The sequence below is a fragment of the Mixophyes fleayi genome, chromosome 6 (assembly GCF_038048845.1).
Source record: "Mixophyes fleayi isolate aMixFle1 chromosome 6, aMixFle1.hap1, whole genome shotgun sequence".
Lineage (NCBI taxonomy): Eukaryota > Metazoa > Chordata > Amphibia > Anura > Limnodynastidae > Mixophyes > Mixophyes fleayi.
The window spans coordinates 157,975,127-157,998,454 of record NC_134407.1 but is presented as its reverse complement, the minus strand read 5'-3'; the positions used below and the strand labels follow the sequence as shown (position 1 = coordinate 157,998,454).

Sequence of the window (23,328 nt, the reverse complement as noted above, 5' to 3'; positions counted from 1 at the left end):
GTGGGATCGAGAATGGCATGTGCGCTGGCAGAGGGTAAATCAGTTGATATACACAGGTTTTGAGTATGTTTCTAGGATAGGGGGCGACGTTGAGGGGACTGAGGAACTTTTATGACAATAGCAGGACATGAGTAGCGCACTCACATTACATGAAGGACTTTTGACAGTGACACAGTTACCAAATGAAGTAGCTTAATTTAAAGCCTACACACATGACTGTTCTTGACTGTAATAACCGGGCGGATGAAGCTGTCAAGTGAGCAGATTTAAATATGACAAACGACAAATTAATGTTTTTATTTTTTTTTCTAAATTGTAAATATACAAGAATTAGTTAAAATGTAAGATTTGTGTTCCCTGCAGGAAAAAGGCATTTTAGAAGGTGAAGGGATGTGGTCAGGAGTCCTTTGGACTCTGGAGAGATGGACAAGGTAGGCCGTGGCTCCCAGAACATCCTGAGGCAGCACATGGTCTGACTCATCTGGATAGAGAAAATATGTGAAAGCTGGTAAGAGCATACTGTGTGCACCAGACTTTTCTTCTCAGGCTAGTAGGAAGGCAATGTCTTGTCTTACTTGAATGAGGAAAACTGTCAGGAAGACAATACCAATAGAGCCATCCCATACCCCTCATACAGATGTACTTTTTTTCCAGGTAAAATAAATCCACTTCATCCAATTGCCAGTTTGCAGGATTCTCAAGTATATACTGGTGTACTGATGTAATCTATATCTAGGTAAAGTTTCATCCAAATGTGTCTAATATTGCTGTGTCATACTGAGGATTTTTGTTAGTAGATATGGTATCCCTAGAGTTATATAGAAAGTGATAAGGTTATTCATTTTACTGGTAATACATTTTAGATAATGAGTACATCGTATGGCCAGTGATAGTAAGTTACATACTCTTTATCAGCCACAAGCCAGTGGGAAAATAGAGTAAACGGTACTATTTAGAAATAATTGAATAGAGAGATAGTTGAAACTAGATTGGAGTGGCTGGAAGCTTGGGCCACTAGTCCTCACCACTATCAGAACCACCCCTAAGCCGCCTCTTAACCTGTCACCTTTTGAAATACTTTTGACGTTTTACTGAGATGAGTGTATAATGGAGAGACTGTTGAAAATCTGAGTTCGTAATGAAGAGACTGTTCAAAATTTTGTAAAGAAAAGCAAATAGTGAAACAGTAAACAAAGGCAAACACTGTCTCCTGAGATGTTACACTAATTGTTATGATGTTGCAGTATGTTATGGACTGTCATTTTCTATGCTCAAGTTGTTTGACAGACAGGTACCTAGTGTTGACGACCAGGATCACATCCCTAGGAGTAGTAGAGAAACACTTGGACCCATTCCACCCATTGCAGAGGAGTCAACAACCCAGAGAAGGTTCAAATTACAGCCGAGAATGACACTCGTGAATCTGTGCCAAGGTTGCAGTTAATAACACCTGAGCTAAGGACTTTGCAAAGACTGTTATCCAGCATAGAGCAGCGGTTTTTCTATTTTCACCTTCCAGTGTTTCTCTCATCTTATTCTCTTTCCAGGACAGTCAATTCTTTCAATGGTGAACAGGTGATGAGAACTGGTTCATCCGCCTGGTTATTACAGTCAAGAACAGTCATGTGTGTAGGCTTTAAATTAAGCTACTTCATTTGGTAACTGTGTCACTGTCACAAGTCCTTCATGTAATGTGAGTGCGCTACTCATGTCCTGCTATTGTCATACTGAGTGATAGTGATACTGAGGATGTGGAGATGAAGGAGACGTTGTTAGCACAATTGGTCCAGCCAATGACACTATTCAATTCAGGGGTACAGAAAATTTTGCTAACCTTGGAGACAGTGCGAGGGCCTATTGTATGAGGAGTATTGTGTCTGTAAGTACTGTGACCCCATAGTTGAAGAGAGATGCATCCAGCGATGCCAGTCCAGTAATAATTTGGACTTGAGCAGGCATCTATGAGAATGATTATCATTCTTTGGTGGGTAAGGTTTTAGACCAAACTGAATGCTGGGTGTGCTCTCACATGCCTCAGGGACTATATTAAGTGGGACTAGTTCTCTCCCACTAAATATTTCTGAGGTACTCGAATTATGGGGTGGGAGGCCAGTAGAAGGAAGGTAATACAGCTAGGTCCCTTAGTTTGAAGTCTCCCATTATTCGGCAGACTGATCACTGTTTCACGAACAAAGAAACTTGAATATTGGGAGACTGGACAGAATGAACAGGCAATAGCCCGCCCCACAAGTGTTGATGGAAAACCTATTGATATTATTAGAGTGTATTTAATTAAAAAGGTTGAAGGAGATCATAAATGAGATTATATTAACAGACATAGGATGATATCATTGGTGAAAATTTATTGTGTAAATTTCATATAAGCTAAGACATGCTTCGGTAAGATGGACATGCTAGGCATGAAGAACTTTATTACAATATTCTATATAGATGTAACATATTTTATTGTACCTTGTATCCTTCCAGATAATGTATATTACATATGTGTGTGAAGGGCATACAAAAGGTTAGCTCCAAGCTCCACAGGTATATGTTCCGTAGAAAAAAAATGGTTTCTAGAATTATGACTCTCCATAATGGTAACCTGATGGATATCCACAGACAGTGTGGTTGTACTAGGAGGGGACATGCATTACAGAGAATGAAATGTACTACTGAGATCCTGCAATAAAATTTTACGATGATAGTTTTGTGCACTAGCAAAAGGTGGCCTGTGGAAGTCAAATAATTGGATGAAGTAAACAAAATTAATATTGTTTGACTGTGCGATTGCGATTAGTACATCACATGTAATGACGCAATCGCACGGATTAATAACACACACATTTACATTCACACTTACACTTGTAAATAATACAAATTTATTAAGGTTCCAACCCACATTTATTTATTAGTAAAATATATTAAGAGATTATTTGTACATAGATAAAACTATAGTTAGGGTATTTATGGTTCAGGTCATCTAAAAGGTAAAGAGTTTGTTCTCATTTTAAAGCTTATTTCACCAGCATTAACCCGGTTTCGACAGAGTAGCGATTGCATCTAGCGGCCGCAAGTTATAAGTAATATGAGATTAAAACTCAAAAGTACCCACCCTTTGTTGAAGATGAAATTAACTGACCTATCACCAGCAGACAACTGGAACATCGTTAACCCTGGACCAATGAAGACCTCTCTGAGTGTTATCTGTGTACATAGTGACATCAGCTACTAAACCATTGTAAAGCCTATCTTCCTGACAACAGACAACATGACTGTATCTAAACCTGGGCCCAGGGGAAGCCCATACGTAATGTATAATGGTTTTTATACTTTTCTGTTTATTATAATATCTTTTATGCGTCATAATGGCTTGTTGTAAATGCTGCTATATTTTGCAATTAAATCTCTTTGTGCGTTGGAACCACAATAATTGCATTGGATGTTTATTGGTAAGCGACAAAACAAACGTAACACTTCCCTCTTATTGACATAGTATAAACAAATACACCACATCTACTGTAACAAGAACATATTTTCCTACTCTAGGAATGTCTGGAATACACAGCATATGCAAGTTCTCCTTGACTCTCAGGTGCTACAACAAAATGGCCACCTCTCATAAATGAGAATAGATGTTTCATATTTATGATGACATGACATCATAATATGATATTGCAAGCATTTCCAGGTTAGAACAGGCATTTGTGTGTGTTTAGATCAGGGGACGGCAAGAATGAGGATCCTCTGGACTCAATAGGGGCCAAATGAATTCAGCACAAACTGCCTCCACATCATTTATATGTGCCTTGCCAGGGTCAAGCTATTCAGTTATTTCGCATATTTTCTAACAATATATTGCAAGTCCAAATGTGTTTGTTAAAGTTTGAGAGAGATTTTTGATAGTTAAATAATGTAAGGTCTATTCATCAAGCCCTATCAATGCAATAAAATATTTCTTCACACCACTCAATTGTCACTTTTGGTTATCCTCAGCATCTTTTTAATTGCTCGTTGCAATCAGGGGCGGGCTGTCCCGGGAGGGCAAGGGGGCATGTGCCCCCCGGGCCAGTCAAAAAAAGTATGTTTCGGGCCGGTGACGCCTGCATCTATATTGGCCGTGGATCCTTTGATCCGTCCCCCCTCCCGCTCAGTGATAGGCCAAACATTTTCCCTATCACTGAGAGCTCTTGTGTGACATAGGATGCGCAGCACGTGATAGGTGCCGTCCCATGCCTGAAGACTGCAGTGCGCGTGGCGCGGATGGAGAAAGGTAAGTGCAGCGGCGGAGGGGTATATTAATATAGTGTGTGTTATATTGTATGTGTGTGTGTGTAGTATACTGTATATGTTAGTGAGGGGGCAGTATACTGTGTGTGAATGAGGGGCCAGTGTATTATGTGTGTGTGTGAGGCGCCAATGTATTGTGTGTGTGTGAGTGGCCAGTGTATTATATGTGTGTGTGGGGGGGGGGGGGGGGGTAAGTTTATTGTGTGTGTATTGCTATTTTATTTGTGTTGTGATGATAGGGCAATTTAATTTAATAGTGGGGCCTATGAAGTTAAGATGGGGTGATTGGACCTTTAAATTAATGCTGGGATAGTTTGGGATCTATTAATCGAGTGTGGCGCTGTTTGGAGAAAACAAGATCTATTTATTAAAAGTGATAATGAATTATTTAATGCCTGGGATGGTTGTGGGAAATGGTTATATTTATTAAACACAAATTCTATTTAATTTATTGCTGGTGCTGTTTGAAGGAAGGGAAATAGTTTTATTTATTAAATGGGAATACTATTACTTTAATGTCAGGGTTAGTTGGAGGGAAATGGGCCTATTTATCAAATGTTAATACTATTATTGGTTGGAGTTTTATAAGTTTCATGTACCCATTTTTTTCTCCAAATAGGGCCTCCAATATTCTAGGATCCAGACAAGCAGCAAATGAGCTAAAGAAACCAGCAGCCACAAGTTGTGACAAGAACAGGTAGGAGAGAGCAGGACAGTCTGCCAACTGTCCTGAATCTGGTGGAGCAGTCCCGAATTTGGGTGACTATCTCACTTAGGACAGTTGGGAGGTATGTCCTGCTTCACCGTGTACTGCTCATGAAGGTAGAACTGTGTGCACCCAACAGTATTGCCTGTGTATTTGTCTAAAATGATAACCATGCTACATCAAAGGGTGTTACCCTATCTAAAGTGCCCAGACCACCCTAGAGCCTTAATCCAGCTCTGGGCCTGGGCATAAAAATATATATATGGATTAAGCAACACTAAAATGCCCTCTTTTTATATGAGTATATATTGTACCAAAAACCACCCTTTAAGGATGGGCCGCTACTTAGGGGCCAGTGCTGTGTGCTTGCCCCCAGGGCTAAAGTCTGCCAGCCCTCCCATGTTTGCAATAGGACTTAATTTCTGTTACTGATCTTGCACTACTTGTATCTTACACAATCTTTTCAGTTCTACTTGTGCTATGTAAATTTGTATTAACTTTTCTTTCTTTACGTGAACTATGTCTATCTTGTTAGCACTAGCACCATGTAAGGTGTTGCTGAATTTTGTAGCACCTGATAAAGGCTAACAATAAAAATAATGCAGTATTAGACGTCCTGAGGCTCTATAGCCTCAGAACTATATATCCCAGCATTCCCTGCCAACTTGGCAATAATATGAAGTTTAGCAACTGCTTCCTCTCCGGCTTTTGAATATCTACATGTCCCAAACTGCACTGCCATACACCACTGGACTTGATCAACTGACCGCCTCAGATTAACGACTCCTCAAGTTAAATATAGTAAGTTGCCTGTTCCAAGTTTATATACTCTTGGTTTTAAGCCTCGCCCAGAATGTCTATCAAACGAATCTCAATTTCATTGGTCGTCAGACTGGGCCGGTCTATTTCACTTAGTGACGATTTTAGCTATTGTTGCTTTAAACATTCAACCCATTGACGTTATATGGCGGCCATTTTACTACACCTAACCCTAGAATATGACGACTGTAACCATGGAGACAGTATAGTAGCTTGCGGTGTATACGTAACACGTCAATAAGACTGCTTCGTGTCAAGAATCACACAGAAGACAGACGTATAAAAAAGTACATAACTGCCTTCTACATTACAGTAACAGAGGTAGACGAAACACACTGCAGCGCAAATTTCTTAGATGATCGTAAACAACCGTTTGAGTAGCAATATGGCCGCACTTTTGCTTCCTCATTCACAACCGTAGCTATACGTGTATGACGCCTCACTCTATGATTGGCTATCAGAGTTCCTTGTGCTTTATGCACGCCTAACCTTGTGGAAATAGGGTCCTGGGATTGGCTGGCGTCAGAGCTTGCGCGCGCAGGTGTTCTCTCCGGCTCCCTTTCCTCGGTGACGTGAGCAATCGCCGCCATTTCGTGTGACCGAGCAGCAAGAAAGAGGCGGCGGGAGGAGGAAGTCGGAGAAGGAAAGACGGTGGTGAGAACTATTCGCTTACTAATTCCATTATATGTATTGTTTTCTGTGTTGTACAATGGCTGTTTTCATTCCTGTCCTCACATACTATTATCATCCATACCAGTGTTTCTCAGCCCTCATCTAAGTATACCTTTATACATGCTTAATTCGAATCTGTTTCATTGTATATTTGATGTTCTTTATAAGTACGGTGTGTCATTGCTCTCGGGTAAATGTAACAGGCCTAAACATCCTATAAAATGGAACTGTCACGCCGTACATTTTACAGTTCCGCCCTACGTTGCAGAAAGCCGATTTAATATTGACTTAAAAATACCGGCCCTACCTGACACCATTGCCCAAGCCACCCCCACCTCACCCCCGAAACAGTCTAAAATCTAAAGAGCTTTGCAAAATAAATCCATTTTCAATATATGTATGATAATACGTTATTTAAAATGCTTTATTATAATAAATATTTGGTGACAGGTTCTCATGACACTTGTGTAATTTTTGATGTCACATTGACCATGTACACCAGTCTATTCATGGAATATATGATGTATGTGTGTAATTGTTTATCTTTTTCATATTTAAATTTTAATCTATTGACTTATTTTTCTATTTAGTAACAAGGTGCAAATGTGTGGTAACTCAAAACTTAACTATTTAGTTCTGGGCAACCTCCATCACGTTAGATTGTTAAACATGATGTCTGGTTACCTTTTGTTTTAACATTTCTATTTTTTTTTCTCTACCATACATGCTGTTTTCCTCCATGTCCTGTGTGCTGGAATTCTGTGGCACCTTACAAATCCGTGGCCATAATATGATGATACAAATCAGAAATGTCTAGCTTTAAGTATATAAAATGGCATCCTGAGAATAATCTGTTTATGAAAAAGGCATGGGGTTCTATTTTAACTTTACTTTAATGCTGAGGTAATACAAGGAAGTTGAGTTGCTCCTAAAAATTACTGCTGAGGCCTAACTTTTGGGACTAATTTCTTTTGAGGTTAATTCATGCTTATTTCATGCATGTCTTCCTGCCTTCTTTTAAATAGGTCTGTTGGCTTCTTGATTTTACTAATTGGCTACTAAGTTCTATGTTGTTTTGACCACCCCTGAATTAATAGGCTATCAGATAATGTAATCTGTTACTGTTGACCACACTAGTTCCCATAGGCAACTATCTAGCAAGAATGTCAGGATATTCTTGCTCAGCTGCATCTTGCATAATTAAATCTAGGCTTTTGGCTGGGGGCATTTAATCCTATATGCAGGCACATATTCATAGAATCATATCTGGGTATAAATTGTATTGCAATATCTCACTGAATGTGACTCTAATTCTCCCAAATGCATGTGAAAGGCACACAATACCATATTTGAAGGGTTTTCGACAGGGCCATATGTAATGAGGGGTTTTGCAGAAAAGGTGGTATTGCCTTTAGCAACCAATAAAGTTCTGTATTTTGTTTTTTTTTCTAGAAAAGTCTGGAGAATAGAATCAAACATTGGTGACCCATAGTAACCAGTTTGACAATTGAATGCAAGAAATGTCTGAGAACTGCTAGAAACAGTACAAACCCTAACACACCCATAAAACGCTATCAGGTGTCGCAAGTGCTTTAAGCAACTTACAATGACTGTTTCTCTGATTTAATCATCTGGTCATTTCTGATCTTTCAGTTTGGCAAGGTTTTACAACTTGCATATTTTACTGTTGACTTATGTTGGTTAATGTATGACAACCATTTAGTCTGTATTGATTAGCCTGTAATATACTGACCCATTTCTATTGTTTTGTGGAAGAAATGCTCTAACATTTTTATTTAGTGTGGAGAGAAGATCATTTGCAGTGCCACATAGAAGGGCAGCATGGTGGCTTAGTGGTTAGCACCTCTGTCTTGCAGAACTGGAGTCATGAATTTGATTCCCAACTAAAGCCTCATCATTGGATATTTATATAGCCCTGCTAATTCTGCAGCCCTGTACAGATAACTCACATCAGTCCCTGCCCCATTGAAGCTTACAATCTAAATTACCCAACAGGCACAGACAATCTTATCTGTGTGGAGTTTGTATGTTCTCCCTGTGTTTGTGTGGGTTTCCTCCAACACTCCAAAAAAACATACTAGTAGGTTAATTGGCTATCCTCAAATTGATCCTAGTTTGTGTGTTTGTCTGTGTATGTTTGTTAGGGAATTTAAACTGGGGCATGGATAGATGTGAGTGACAAATATCCTGTGTACAGTGCTGCGGAATTAGTGGATCTATATAAATAAATGATGGTGATAATACCACTTAAAGGGGCAATTGCTGCATGCTTATTTCCAATGTGAATGGATACTTTTGGGTTTAATTTTTCAGGGTATTGTCAGTCACTCATTTACTGTTATTGACAGTAGAAATCAATCAAATCCTATCACCAAAACTATTTTGCAAATGCTTGATTTTTATCCAACAGAACATGTCTTATTAAAGTTTTCTGAATACTTAAACATAATGTTTTGTTAGGATTGTTCAAGCCTTTTGTTTAACGCAACTGAAGCTGCAGTACCACCTAGAAAAGACTTTTTGTAAGGTAGCTCCTTTCTCTAGCCAGAACCCTGGGGATTGTTGTATGCATCAGTTTTACCCCTCAGCTCCAGGTGTAGGAGGGAATGCAGCTTGTTTGGTCCCGCCCCAATCTATAGCCATTTAAAGATGGTTAGCAAAATATAATTTGCTAGCTTTATATTACCTGCTACATGCAAAATATTTAGTCTGTTGCACATAATAAAGAGAGAGGCCACTTTAGGGGGAAAAATGTGTTCTAGGTGGCCGTGCATTTTAAGGTAGTGGGGGGGAAAAAATGTTCAAAATAATCTGAGACTTTGCAAACACAGGATTTCACAGGGCAAAAACAGCAAATGTGTAAAAGTGGTGTATCAATAAATATTATATGGCATTCCTATTTCTCATGGCTGTTAAAGTACAGGCTAGTAAGTAATACTGTTAATCTATATAGAGGCCTGCAATTCCTGTTGCAGCTAAAGTACACTATTTTCCATGAGTATGAGCTACATTGAGAGTGTAAGGATACAACAGTCATTGGGTCTAGAATTACATTTTGTTTCCTTATCTGTTTCAACTGGTGAAATACTTACTACAGGGGTAAATGATATTGGATTTGGGAAACGAACATGACCATGAGTATTCTGATTCTGATCTACAAAAATTGTAGGTGCCAGTTGTATTTATACTCCCTTGCTACCTACTTATTGAGATAGTCTTTAACATTACTGCTATCAATATTAGCGTTAAACTAATGCAGATTAGTTTTGGGCAGGGCTGTGCAAATGTCAGAATCTGAATGTGCAGACTATCTACAAATTTACCATTGTTACCTAACACAAGTGCGTCATTGCTAGTTTAGATTAATTGGATCTCCTCTTTCCTAACTATTTGAAACTGTCAAGATCGATCTTCTGTTACTGATGATCTCCTGATTTTTGGGTTATTTTTTTCACTCCTGGTAGTAAAGTGGTTGTTTCTCTGACTTGTCGTTGAATGTCCTTATGTCAGTCATGTGCTCTCAGTACATTCCAGGAAATGTGTTTCAGGAAGTGCTGCTGTTTAGAATAGAACTTGCCAGAATTTTTCAGCATTTATTACTGCAGCAAGAAGTCTTTAGTTTGTCAGGACATATTATGCTGTTGGGTCTTATTGTATTGAACGAGAACAGCAAGATGGGGCAGTCTGTTTTCCTGTTTTTTGTTTGCATCACTCGCCACTTAAACAGCTTGTCAATTTTGTGACCAGATGGCCTTACTTCGTCACCTGGTCTGTTGGGGAAAGAAGGATGTAGGGATGTTCTTCCTGCAGTTTATTTTGGGTCCCTTTCTCATCGTCCGTAACAGACTGTTACTTACCACTCCTACTAGTGTCACCTTGCCGCCTGACACTTGCTGACTGTGAATGCCAACTGCACACCTGTTTGCTGCCACCCCTAGGCTTCTTTGCTGCATCTAGAAACGTTTACTTATGGGATAGCTGTTACAGTGCCTCTTTGCTGTGGGCTGGCTGGTACCTCCTGACCGCTTACTATGGATCACGACTGCTGGGTAGCAGGCACAGCATTGACAAAGATGCTGGGTTCAAAACAGGACAGTCTGTAAGCTCTTATCTTTTGGTCACAGGATACAGCAGGCAATAAGCGTCTAGCAGAATCTTCAAGCAGTAATGTTTATTTGCTCAAGGAATCCTTATGACGAATATTACACGCTAGTTGGAGATACTAGTGATCATCCGGAAGTACAGGTGGTATAATGCATTGCTTGGTCAAACAGAGCTCTTTCTATATTATTTCAAACACACATGTTGGCAGAAAGTAAACCAACCCCCTTTTCTACCTGGCACCACAAAGTCTGATGCTAATTGATTGTAATATCTTCTCTAAACTTGGATGACCACCTCCTGTGCATTTAGGCTGAAAGAGGTCTTGGTCACTCACAAAAAAAAAAGCCTAATTAACATGGTATTTCCTTTCTTGCAAAAACCATTCACTCCTGCACATGCCTACTGCATCAGAAATAAAAACATTTCCAATACAAAATCAGTACATTTGCAATTATATACATCAGCAAACTGCATCATTTAGTAAAATAAATGTATAAAATAAGTGCTGTTTCTTTTAATTTTGTTTTTGCAATTTAAATTATTATCCTGTTTGCGTTTAGATGTTCCCGAGATCAGAATTGGAACCAGTCTTTTCACACGTTTTTCCATCTGATTTGCACTCATTTAGTATAGTAAACTACTTTTTATTGATTTAATTGTGTGAGTATTCTGATGGAAATTGATCAATGCAGAACTCTTGTAGATTGTTAGAAACTTCTATATAATTCTGCCTGCAATTGCTAGTCGGTAGCTGTTGTGAGACCAGCAGTTTATTTGTACAGGTTAGAATGTTGTAAAATATACCTTTTTATGATCTGTAGTAGACCAAGTAATGTAGAAGATAAATATTCAGCCAAACAAAAAGAGGGAAGAAAGGATGCACTTCTTTAGATCTCTAGAAATTACCCAAAAATAGTAGACAGTAGACTGTCTACATTTCATGTACTCTGAATACCAGCCTTGATTACAATCGGAGTGTGCTCATGAAAACAACTATCTGTTTAAGAAGCTAAGATGATCATTCTGAATAGAGCTAATGGACATTGACTTATGGGCAGCATGGTGGTTTAGTGGTTAGCACAGGCTCATGAGTTCAGTTTCCAATTGTGGCCTTATCTGTGTGGAGTTTGTATGTTCTACTCTTGTTTGCCTGGGTTTCCTCCAGGTGCTCCGGTTTCCTCCCACACTGCAAAAACATACTGCTAGGTTAATTGGCTGCTATCAGATTGACCCTAGTCTCCTCTGATGTTTGTGTGTGTGTATGTTAGGGAATTTAGACTGTAAATTCCAATGGGACAGGGACTAAAAAGAGGGAGTTTTCTGTTCAGTGCTGCAGAATTAGTTGCGCTATATAAATTGCTGATGATGATTGAACCAATGTCAGACAACTTCTGCAGCTGGTAGTAGAAAACTTACATTACACACTCATTAAACATGTATCTAACAAATATGTTGACATTTTATTGTGCTTCCAGCTCTATGGTTTTTTATATAGTCACATTTTAATATGCTTATATGTTGAAACAGCTTGCCCTAAAACTCCAGTGACCTCATAATTGGAGTTTCCTATAGAGCTTCTCTGGCTGCGGTATTAGTAATAGCGGTACTTACCATTGCAAGTTATGGTTGTACGTGCCAAATGTCAGGAGCCCATCTTAATTATTCCTGACCGGTGCACTGGGGTGATGAGAGAGTATTAAATGGGGGTGAGGGTAAAGCCTGTTGTGTTTTTGCTTTTTTTGCAGGTGCACTGGTTTGCATTTAGTTTTTTAAGGGCACAGGCTGTGTATAATTTACTGGTCAATTAAGCTGTTTACCATGTAATTAATTAAGCAGTCATTTGCTGGTCATAGTAAGGTATGATGCTGGCATCGGCCAATGTATATAACTCCACTTCTAATCATATATTTGTTGCATGCAAAATTGCTGACTCGAGTTGCGTGCATTTGCACAGGCACATTTAAAATAACCACCCATGTAGGCCAGGATCTCCAAATTTTATTATAATTGAAATAAGCCTGTGAGCACTTTGGAACATTTTTTTGTGCACCCAGACTCCTACATATAGGTGTATATAATGACTGGTAATAAAATATGTGGGTTCTGTCCTGCAATTTTTTGTTGCTGCTGTGTGTTCTCTTTTTCTTTAAATATCTATCCCTTATCTTTTAAAATATGACTACTAAATGCTGCATATCTTTCCTTTATCTATCTTTCTATGTGGGTTTCAAGGTTCCTTCCCTCCATTGAGCACATAGATTTCTTAACATAAAATTTTTGTGGTGTAGAAATCCTCCTACACACAATCATACACTTTGCATCTTCATCACATTGCTAGCCCCCATGTGTGAGTCATCAATAATTAGTATAATACTTTTAGGTACATTATTCCATAGCCAGCGTTGCCCATCTAGTTTGTCATACCCATACAGCAAGCTTGAACAGTGAATAATAAATGTAGCAGGTTTTGGGGAGGCTGGAGACTGTTTTCCCCATCTTCCTGTGGACATTATGCACATGATATAGATTGTGCTCTGTTGGTCTGCCAGAGTTAGTTGCTGCAAGTCATGTCACAAATTTCTACTGTATTAAGGCCACATTCTCAACAAAGCCATCTAGTGTTTTGTATGTTGCGAGTGCACTATAAAATGTTTTGATACACTTAAACTTATGGCAAATAATTAATTGATCATAATGATATTTATATGACTTTGATTCTAGGTGCCTGCATTAAACCCTTTTGCTTACAGTTTGGTTTGTATGCTGCTTATGTTCATTTTGGCAGCGTTCTATTTGCTGATGTTTATTTAGTGGGTAAACTCTTTGTAGCATCCAAGGTATGTGTTGCTTTTCACTTGTCACTGCTTATGCAGCTCCTCACTATTATATAATCTGATAAAGGCACTTGAGTGAACATGGTCAAATGGTTGAAGTAGTAGTATTCATTTTATTTAATAAGACAGTGGGATGTAAGGCCACAAAACAAACTGGGCATCTGTTAATGTGTATCCAGTTGGATGCAATATTCAATGTGCAGCTGCAGAATTCTCTGCATCAGATGTGATGTAGACTGGAAACTATCACATGCCGTTTACTTGCAAGAGGCAGGTGCTGTGTACCCAGCAATGTTTTGTTAACTCTTGGGTTATTAAGAAACTGATTATCTATATTGCAGAGATATTTAATATGCAATAATTTAATTGAACACATTTTATAAGTAAAGCTAATTACTTCATTTTGTAAGTAGCACATTTTTTTCCAATACAAGCATAATCTTGGGAGGGGAAATACAGTAGATAAAATATCTTGTGCCCCCCCTCAATATAAACTTTTGGGGTTCAGCACTTTTGCCATAGATTACAAGTCTAGTAATGTTGGAAGAAATCTGTAGAAAAATCCTAAATATGATTGTACACAAGTGCAGATATATAGCTCTAAACAGTTCACCAGGTTTCCCCAAACACCAGTGGATTTACAATTTATAAAGTATGTCCTTCTGTCTTTTTCACCAAATGGGTTCCATTGATAATGCACATCAGGGTTGCTTAATATACTTCAGCTTTATAATTAAACTTACTAAAATATTTAGTATCCTGTAATCTAGATGTCCGGCCTATTCTAAACACTGAAGTACACCTTGATGGAGTGCTTCATGTAGGGCTGCACATAAGAAATGCAGCCCTCAGTTTTTCCATGAAGTCCACTTCTGGCCAGACTTCTCCAAACAGTAGATGGGTGTACCTGGGACCCACTGTTTTTTTCCAGTTCTGAGCTGAAGGGCTGGAGAACGGTACAATGAGTATCTGCTGGTAACAGTGAAGCATAGTGGAGATTCCTTGCAAGTTTGGAGCAGCGTTTCAGCAGATGAAGTTGGGGATTTGGTCAGGAATAATAGTGTCTTTAATCATCGCCATTTATTTAAATAGCGCCACTGATTCCGCAGCGCTGTACAGAGAACTCATTCACATCAGTCCCTGTCCCATTGGAACTTAGTCTAAATTCCCTAACACACACACACACTATGGTCAATTTTGATAGCAGCCAATTAACCTACTAGTATGTTTTTGGCGTGTGGGAGGAAACCGGAGCACCCGGAGGAAACCCACGCAACCTACCCTTAATGCTGAGAAATACAGGCCGGTACTTATCGATCATGCAAGACCATCAGGGAAGACACCTGACTAGCTCCAAATTTATTCTGCAGCAGGATAAGTACCCCAAACATACAGCCAATGTCCTTTAAGAACTATCTTCAAAGCAAAGAAGAACAAGGAGCCCTAGAAGTGATGATATGGCCCCCTGATCTCAAGTCCTGATCTCAACATTGAGTCTGTCTGGGATTACATGAAGAGACAGAAGGATTTGAGCAAGCCTATATCCACAGAAGATCTGTGGTTAGTTCTTAAAGATGTTTCGCATAACCTCCCTGCCGAGTTCCTTCAAGTGCTTTGCAAGTGTACCAGTTAAATGTATGCTGTTTTGAAGGCACAGGGTGGAAACACCAAATATTGATTTGATTTAGATGTATCTTCTGTTCATTCACTTTACATTTTGTTAATTGATAAAAAAATAAGCTATTAACGCTTCTATTTTTGAAAGCATTTATATTTTGCAGTATTTTTTCCACACCTGTCTAAAACTTTTGCACGGTACTCTGTATGTGCACACGCATGCATACATTATCTATCATGTCAATCACACCCAGCCAAATAATGCAATTGGCCAATGACTCTTGATCATCAATGGTTGAACCCCATGTGATTTGGCCAAATTGGGTATGAATATTGCTGTTTGAGGACTTAATGTTTCTTCATCTTAATATTGTTGAAGAGCAATACAGTCGCCAGATCTGAATTTAAAATTGATGGTTGAGAATAGTAGTTTGCAGTGAAACACATGCAGATGCTACGTACAATGTCAATTACATGTTTAAGTACATATTTGTAAATATCAATATTTTGTATTTCAAATCTACACTTAATTTGGGCTTTGTTGGCTTTGAACCTTGGTCAATCCTATTATTAATCCTGTCTCCACTTTATATTAATGTATTCGTATTCTACAATTCCAGGTAAAGTATATCAAAAACCTGTGTGCTCAACTTGCTCCAAAGCAGTTTTTAAACTTGACAGTAGCATTTTAATCAGGGGTTCAGAGCACTCAATAAAATCGCTCCCCAGTTGAAATCTGATATTTGAACAGAGTCAGAGTTTTAAGCGCTCACTACAAGCTGTAATCTGCACATTTTCAGCTGCACTGTAGATATTAGGCATGAGCACATCTGAAGCTAGAAAGCAACCATTTTGCCACTAACCTAACGCAGGGGGAATGTAACCTGCTATCTCCCTCTCCTGTCTATGACCCTTTGCACTAATGTAAAATTACACTGTAGCTGCTTATGGTTTGCTAGTTTTTGTTACATCTAGCCTTTTGTTCCTGTTAGCACAGTACACAGTGTCAGCTGCCTAAAGTTGCCTTGGCAACTGTTCCTTTCCCCTTCTACTAAATCTTCTGTTGTAATGATGGTGAAGGACGCACACTTGTTAGCTGCCCAAAGAATGTGTCCCTTGCAGGAAGTGAATAAAGGACAGTTATCTAGTTTGTTTGAGGTCACAAAAGAGATAGTGTGCAAAAAATTACAATTACTAATGTTGCAGACCTGACATCTAGATCAAGTTCTTAATGTAGGCAAAGTAACCCCTAGCTGGAAATTTCATGCTTGTGGAGTATACTATATTCCAAGATAACTATGTTTGTGTTGTAATTTTATGTTAGAATTACAATAATTACAACACATGGGTTCCTAGACTTAATTCAGTGCATTTCTTAGATTGTACGCTCCTCTGAGCAGGGCCATCTCTCCTCCTGTTTCCACCACTTCTAACTCTGCTCTCCAGCTACTTAGCCCTCCTCCTCGAGGGTCCTCCACCCCACGTCCACTCTCGCTCCCTCCTCCCCCCTGGGGGTCTCCCTGTCTTCCGCGCCCTCCTTCTTGGGCCCCGTCGTTTGCGGATCCTCCATCCCCCTTCCCCGCCCTCTCTAGCTGTGCATTGAGCGTACTGAGTTGCTGTGTTTACTGTACTGTGCTGTCTCCCATTGTATTGTGATTTTGTTTGTCTCTGTACGGCGCTGCGGATGCCTTGTGGCGCCTTATAAATAAATATTAATAATAATAATAATAATTTCTGTCAAACCCACATACTTGGCTATTGCTGGGCATACACATTGAGATACTGCCGACTATATGGGCAAATCGGGCCAATAGCTTGCATCTCCAAAATGAGCAGCATACACAAGAATATTATAACTATTTGGATAATTTTGGGGAATGTTTACAAATCTGGTCCGCAAACATCATCTGCCAATTCCACCAACAGACCAAAATGTGATCGACCCCTGAATCTGTACTAATTGTAAAATAAACAGGAGATTGTCCTGTATGTTGCCGGCGTAATGGTTATCTACACAAGTGTCTATTGATCTCTAAAATGCCATGCTTGACTTCTGAGAACATAGCTTTACGTATCAGTGGAAATTCTAATGACTTTTCGACGATTAGCGAAGTAGGTTGACGCAAACCTGAAAAATGTGTATATCACATGGCTATTAGCATAAACAGCCAGTTTGTTCTAGGTTAAGGTAACCTATCTTTAGGCAGATAGCCCTTGCTCATAGATTATGATTATGAGCTTTAGTTATAGATAAATCTTTTCCCCCGGATTTAAAATGTTATCCTATTTTGCAACAAAAAATAAACTAGCAGTCCTGTAAGAATATAACTGTAATATGTTTTCTTTTTAGATATATGTACCTTTAACGGAATGTAAAATCCTTTCTATATGTGTATTTTAGCTTAAAGCGCTTTTAATAGACACTTGCAATTTAGTCCTTTTTACAGATGAATGTGTAAATTATTTGACCTTAATGTTTTGTTTCTACTAGGTAAAACAAACACTACAATGGGAAACATCTTTGCCAACCTGTTTAAAGGTCTCTTTGGGAAGAAGGAGATGAGAATTCTCATGGTGGGCTTGGATGCTGCTGGAAAAACCACAATCCTGTATAAATTGAAGTTGGGTGAGATTGTGACAACCATTCCCACTATAGGTACATAACTTTGCTTATTTCCCTTATCTATTCATATGTGGCTAGTACCTGCACAACTGTTCTAACACAATTCATCTGACTTTTCTCAGGTTTTAATGTTGAAACTGTAGAATATAAGAATATCAGTTTTACAGTCTGGGACGTTGGTGGTCAGGACAAAATCAGACCTCTGTGGCGTCATTATTTTCAGAATACTCAGGGTATGTATGCTTGCTGTCTGTCTGAATTAACTTAAACTCTTTTTAATAGAAATGGATATTTACCTTTTCCAAAATGTAAATATTGCTGAGCAACAGTAAAGCAGTTTTGTGATCTCAACAAGCCCATTTGTTCATACCCTATCTCTTTACACCTGTCACTACTGTCCATATTTTTGTCACTTTACCTCCAACACCGCTTTTATATTTCAGTAAACAAGATAAACATTCTGTTAAGGTTTTTAATTCTTTTTATTTTCTCCTCCTTACATTGATGGTTTTTTATTTATTTATATTTTTGCATATTTCAAACTCATTGGAGGCAGACAAGTCCACTTACTTCACTTCATTCTATTTCCTGGTGTGCAGCCAAGATCTTTCATTTTTAGACATTGACAACTTCCCATTTTTATTTTGCTGCTATTTGCTGCTATTGTTTTTATCAGCATAATTAAATAGGCATGTATAACTGTTCACTTTTGTGTAACCAATTGCTGCCTTCTTAATTGACACCCAAAGTTAAATACTTTTTTTTTTTTTCCAGTGTTGCCCTGACATTGCTCTGCAGCTCTGTCTCCACTCCATTAGACAACCACTTATTTAGAACAGTGTCCTAATGGGATCTGCTAGAAGTAAAACGGTTGAAGTTTTAGTTGGGTTGCAGTGATATCACTCTCCTTGGCCCTGTGCATCATAACAATCTAAAGGGTGCTTTATTTTTTCAAATCGTTCTTTAGCTTTGATGGCATTCTGCTGCAAGGTGCCGATGAGAGCATCATGTACTGATTTATCCACTAGTTAAACAGCTCAGTAAGGTGTAGTCTTTTATATTTTAGCGTCAGATAGTTCCTGCACTTGCTCTTTATGGTATAATAATTACCTTGGAAACTGTTATAGACACTGGAAACATTTTGTTACTAGATGTCACAGTAGTGCACCTAAAATTAACAAATTAAGTAAAAATATATTCAAGCAAGCTTTGACTATGACTGGGATTTGTAGATAAACAGCACCTAGAGAGCCACAGGTTGCTGCAAATGGTACTTGTCATGTCCGTTCACAATGGCAATCTACTACGTTTGTTTAGAAGTTCACTTTTGACACAATACATGTAATATATCATGAAGGGAGTTGAAACCTTCTACTGTGACCTTAGTGGTAATTGTAATCACCTCTCTATACACAGGTCTCATTTTTGTGGTTGACAGCAATGACAGAGAAAGAACTAATGAAGCTAGAGAGGAGTTAACGAGGATGCTGGCAGAAGATGAATTACGGGATGCTGTACTACTAGTATTTGCAAACAAGCAGGTATTTAACATGTGTACAACACAAGTGACAACACAGAACACAAGTTCTTGTTTTAGAGAGTTTACTGAAATTGGTCTGGATTATACAATGGATTGGCAACATGCAAATTGCAATGCCTCGGAAGTAGGCATGTTTTCTTATCTACAAAGAAGCAGTTTCAATAGAAGCAGACTTTTACTATGGTCTATAAACGCCTCACTAAAGAAAAATTATGAAAGCCAATAAAAAGAATATACCATGGGTAGCTAAATAAACAGTTGGTGACCTGGTAGAGATAGATATTATTTTTTTTCAATTGTTTAGCTACTTATGGTATATACTTGGGTTTTCATAATTTTTACCTTTCGCATATCCTCCCTGGCTCCATGCCCTTGGTCGTGGACCACATCTCGCTTGCTTTCGTGCCTCAATCGCTGGCTTTGATTCTGTTTGTTGCACCCACGCTCCTGGGCACAGATTCAGCTTGCTTTGGTTCATTCCCCCCACCTCTCCTTCCCTTAACTAGTTTTAGTGTTCTGGGATACGCTTGAACCTTATTGCCCTGTGTTGGTTCTTCATAGCGCTGTTGTGATTTAACGACAGTGTGTTTATTTTATTGTTCTGTAATCCTATGTACTGTTTGTTGAGCCCTATAAATAAAGGATAATGTTCTATATGGAAACCGTTTTCTTTAGATGTTATGCTTAGGACAAAATATTCAGTAAAATATCTGTATATATTCCAATAACCTTTTGTATTCAAGCAAGGAGGTGATAAATATGGATGTTTGGGGTCTTGTTTAACTCCTTCGCAACACTTGTACTGTTCCAGATTTTTTTTAGCAGATTTAGCAAAGAAGTATTAGACATCTGATACAACTGAACAGGTGCTCAGATGGTGGCTAACACTTAGATCATAAGTGCAAGGTCTGTTCTCTTATTGTGTAGTAAAGAGGGGCTAATCGGGATCTAACAAATAACATTATAGTCGCCTGGAGCATTTCATCGAATAAGTATGATTTAATGAGAGGCATCTATGGCCAACCCCTCCCCCACCCCTTTTCTTTATCTGCCATGTATATTGGACATTTTGTTTAATTGTTTTCTGTAACTGTTGGGGGTCCTTTTTAGATAGTGTTGCAAAATCTATAATATTTTTTTCCTCATATTTTAGACTTAAATACATTTTGTTGTATCCCTAGGACCTTCCTAACGCAATGAACGCTGCAGAAATCACGGACAAACTGGGTCTGCATTCCCTACGTCAGAGAAACTGGTACATCCAGGCAACTTGTGCAACCAGCGGGGATGGGCTATACGAGGGCTTAGACTGGCTGTCCAACCAGCTGAAGAATCAAAAGTGATCCCTCCCCAAGTGAATACCACCCTCCCTCTGCCCCACTTCCACCCAACTCCCATCCTGTTCAGCATCTTAGCATCAGAGCTGGCCAGCGCCTCTGCTGCCTCCCAGGCGGGAATATCATTTCCACACACATTAGTGTTGTGTGTGTGTGTCTGCACGCCTGTGCGAGTGGGAGCAGTGATCTCACACTGTGCCTTATATACATGCTTAGCAGTATTAATACCCTCTGAACAAAACACTACCCACAAATTAAACAGTCTGCACGCAGCTTACCTTTCTCTCCACCCTCTGGCTGATTGAGTAGTAGTGATAGAGATCAGGCTATGTAACAGTATGCAGCAATGCCGACGTTAAAGCTTTAATTTGCAAGAACGTAAACTTTCCCATAATGGGGAATTTCTATTGGTATAGAATGTTTCTTAATATGATTTAAAATGAAATATAGTTGATCTTTTTCTTCTTGTAACAATTTGTACCCTTAGAGGCACTGTTATTTCTGTGATGAAGCTCTTTTTGGGTAATACACAGTGCACAAGGCACAAAGTACCCTCACTAATTTTTCTGCCATGAAATGCCTCCTGGGTGGAGGAAGCATTGGGGGACTGTGTGCTGTCTGCAATGATTATTGCCTCCAAGGAACTTTATCTCCAAAATAGCAGATCTCCTTTAACATGTTGCTTCCTGGTAAAAGCTTTTCAAAACTATAACAGTTACAACTAGAGGTTATAAGACTACTACATACAATCAAAATGTTCTGGAGCAAATTTCATATATAATATTATAAAACCTTGGTAGTTCCTCAAAAGAAAATGCCAGCAAGTTAATAATACAATTCGATAATTTGTCATAAAATATAACCTTTTGAATTGTTAGTCAACATGAGTCTTGAGTTTTGTTCTTTTTGAACTATAGGGGGTTTCATAGCATGTATGAACTTAGCACTGTGGTGTGACTTGCCAGCTATAAAAACTTAATACCCTCATTTCTTTGCGCACACAGGACTAATTTATGGGTACTCATAGGTGTATCACAAGGTACATCAGTAAAAGGGGCATACTGAAGTGATATTACAGGGCAGAGGAGAATGCATGTTTGGTCAAATAATTCACAAACTATTCCAGGTAACATATAAAAGAGTACATTTTTAAATGCATACACTGCGATATCATATTTTTTCTAATTACCTCAAACGTTTTCCAGCGCTGCATTCACACACCATGCAGCCATAGCATGCAACAATTTCAGGCAATGGCCAATTTCTAATTTAAAGTGTATCCCCTTCATACTGACATGCATGTAACATCACCCACCTGGCTCATAGAGGCTTCTGAGATGTCTGCTCCCACTCCTAGATGTTTAATTTTTATTTTTTGGTTTTGGTATGGGGGTATCTTAAATGTGATATTCCTTACTTTGAAGGAAGTATGTATAGTAATGTTATTCTAATTTACACATTTAAACCTCTACTCGCCTGCTCATCTGTGTCATAATCCCTAGCCCCTTCTTTTCTTAATTATTTGAAAGACCAGTGTTTAATTATAAAAGAATGAAGTAGCAGAGGGAGGTGAGGGGTATACAGATGAAAGGGAAAATTTTTAAAGTAAGTTGTCTGGTTTGCAGGCACTGAAAATGAATAGATTCAAACTGGGAAAAGGCACTTGTCCTGGGCACCTACTGTAGTTGTGGACTCTGGCGCAGCTATATAAAATACCCAGGTTGCAAGGACATTTTAATGTTGCATCGTCTGGATGTATTATGAATGTAGGTGGAATCCTTAAATATATAATTTTATAAATCTTTGGCAGTACACTTTAGTATTGAAATCACAATGGCTTTCAATTGCAAAATATAAAATGGGGAGGTGAAAATCTCATTCCCCAGATAATAGAGGGTTAATCTATTATCTTTATGCGGTTCTATGTACCCTGGTAGTAGGGGGTTAATCACCAGCAATGTGACTCTTAAACCTGAGTTGTTTCAATAGTTCTTTCTCTAAATTTATAATCATGTCTCCTACAAACCCACCTTCTGCTGATTTTGCTGGGAGTCAGGTAACTGTATTGCGTGTGTGGCTTTGTGGACTTTGCAGCACACTGTTTAAAATGGGGTTTTCAATTTTATTTTAAGCTGCATCTAAAATCTTTAGACTTTTTTTTTTTTTTTTTTTTGTGGGGACTGGGATGTAGCTCTTACTGATTTTAAATAACTATATATATACTTCAGTCTGTAAATGAGACAGAATTCATATCTTCATGCGTTAAGAACATTGGAGCTTTAAAGCAAAACTTTTTTCTTTTCTTTTTTCCTGTAAAAAATAAATAAATAAAAAAAATACGGATTTGAACGTGTGAAATGTGATGTACAATTGGACCGAAATTGAGTTTCTTTTAGTTTTGTTTGTTTTCTAACCATGTTGTAATTTGTTTGAAATACTCTATATTAAAAGTTCTGTATTGAAATTATTGGTATTTGCTTTATTTTACTTTATTTTAATCTCATATTCCTTAACCTTTTGACATCTTTTGTCCCTGCATAGAAAGTTTTGACTACAATATAATATGAATGATGTGTTCTACAATTTAGAACATAGACCAACACTGATATTAAGGAAAGCTGACAACCTGACATACTGTTTTTCTTCTACATTATGCTCTCATGCTTCCAGATTTGCACATGGAATACAACTGACATTAAGAGGGAATGGCCATATAGTATTGTAAATTGTCATTATTTATATAGCTCCAGAAAATTCTGTAGTAT

The 23,328-nt window shown here is 38.5% G+C and overlaps 1 protein-coding gene across 2 annotated transcripts; it reads left to right on the top strand.

The window, feature by feature from the left end:
- Positions 1–6,355: 6,355 nt before the first annotated feature.
- LOC142094590 (ADP-ribosylation factor 1-like) lies at positions 6,356–23,027 on the top strand. 2 transcript variants are annotated; one of them, XM_075176896.1, is made up of 6 exons: positions 6,375–6,469; positions 7,940–8,030; positions 17,555–17,719; positions 17,809–17,919; positions 19,103–19,227; positions 20,408–23,027. In XM_075176896.1, exons 3-6 carry the CDS (start codon positions 17,572–17,574, stop codon positions 20,567–20,569), a joined length of 546 nt encoding a protein of 181 aa, XP_075032997.1. In that variant the 5' UTR covers positions 6,375–6,469; positions 7,940–8,030; positions 17,555–17,571; the 3' UTR covers positions 20,570–23,027. The 2 variants fall into 2 exon arrangements, with proteins under 2 accessions (XP_075032996.1, XP_075032997.1); XM_075176895.1 differs by lacking the exon at positions 7,940–8,030 and having other exon boundaries at positions 6,356–6,469.
- Positions 23,028–23,328: the final 301 nt, after the last annotated feature.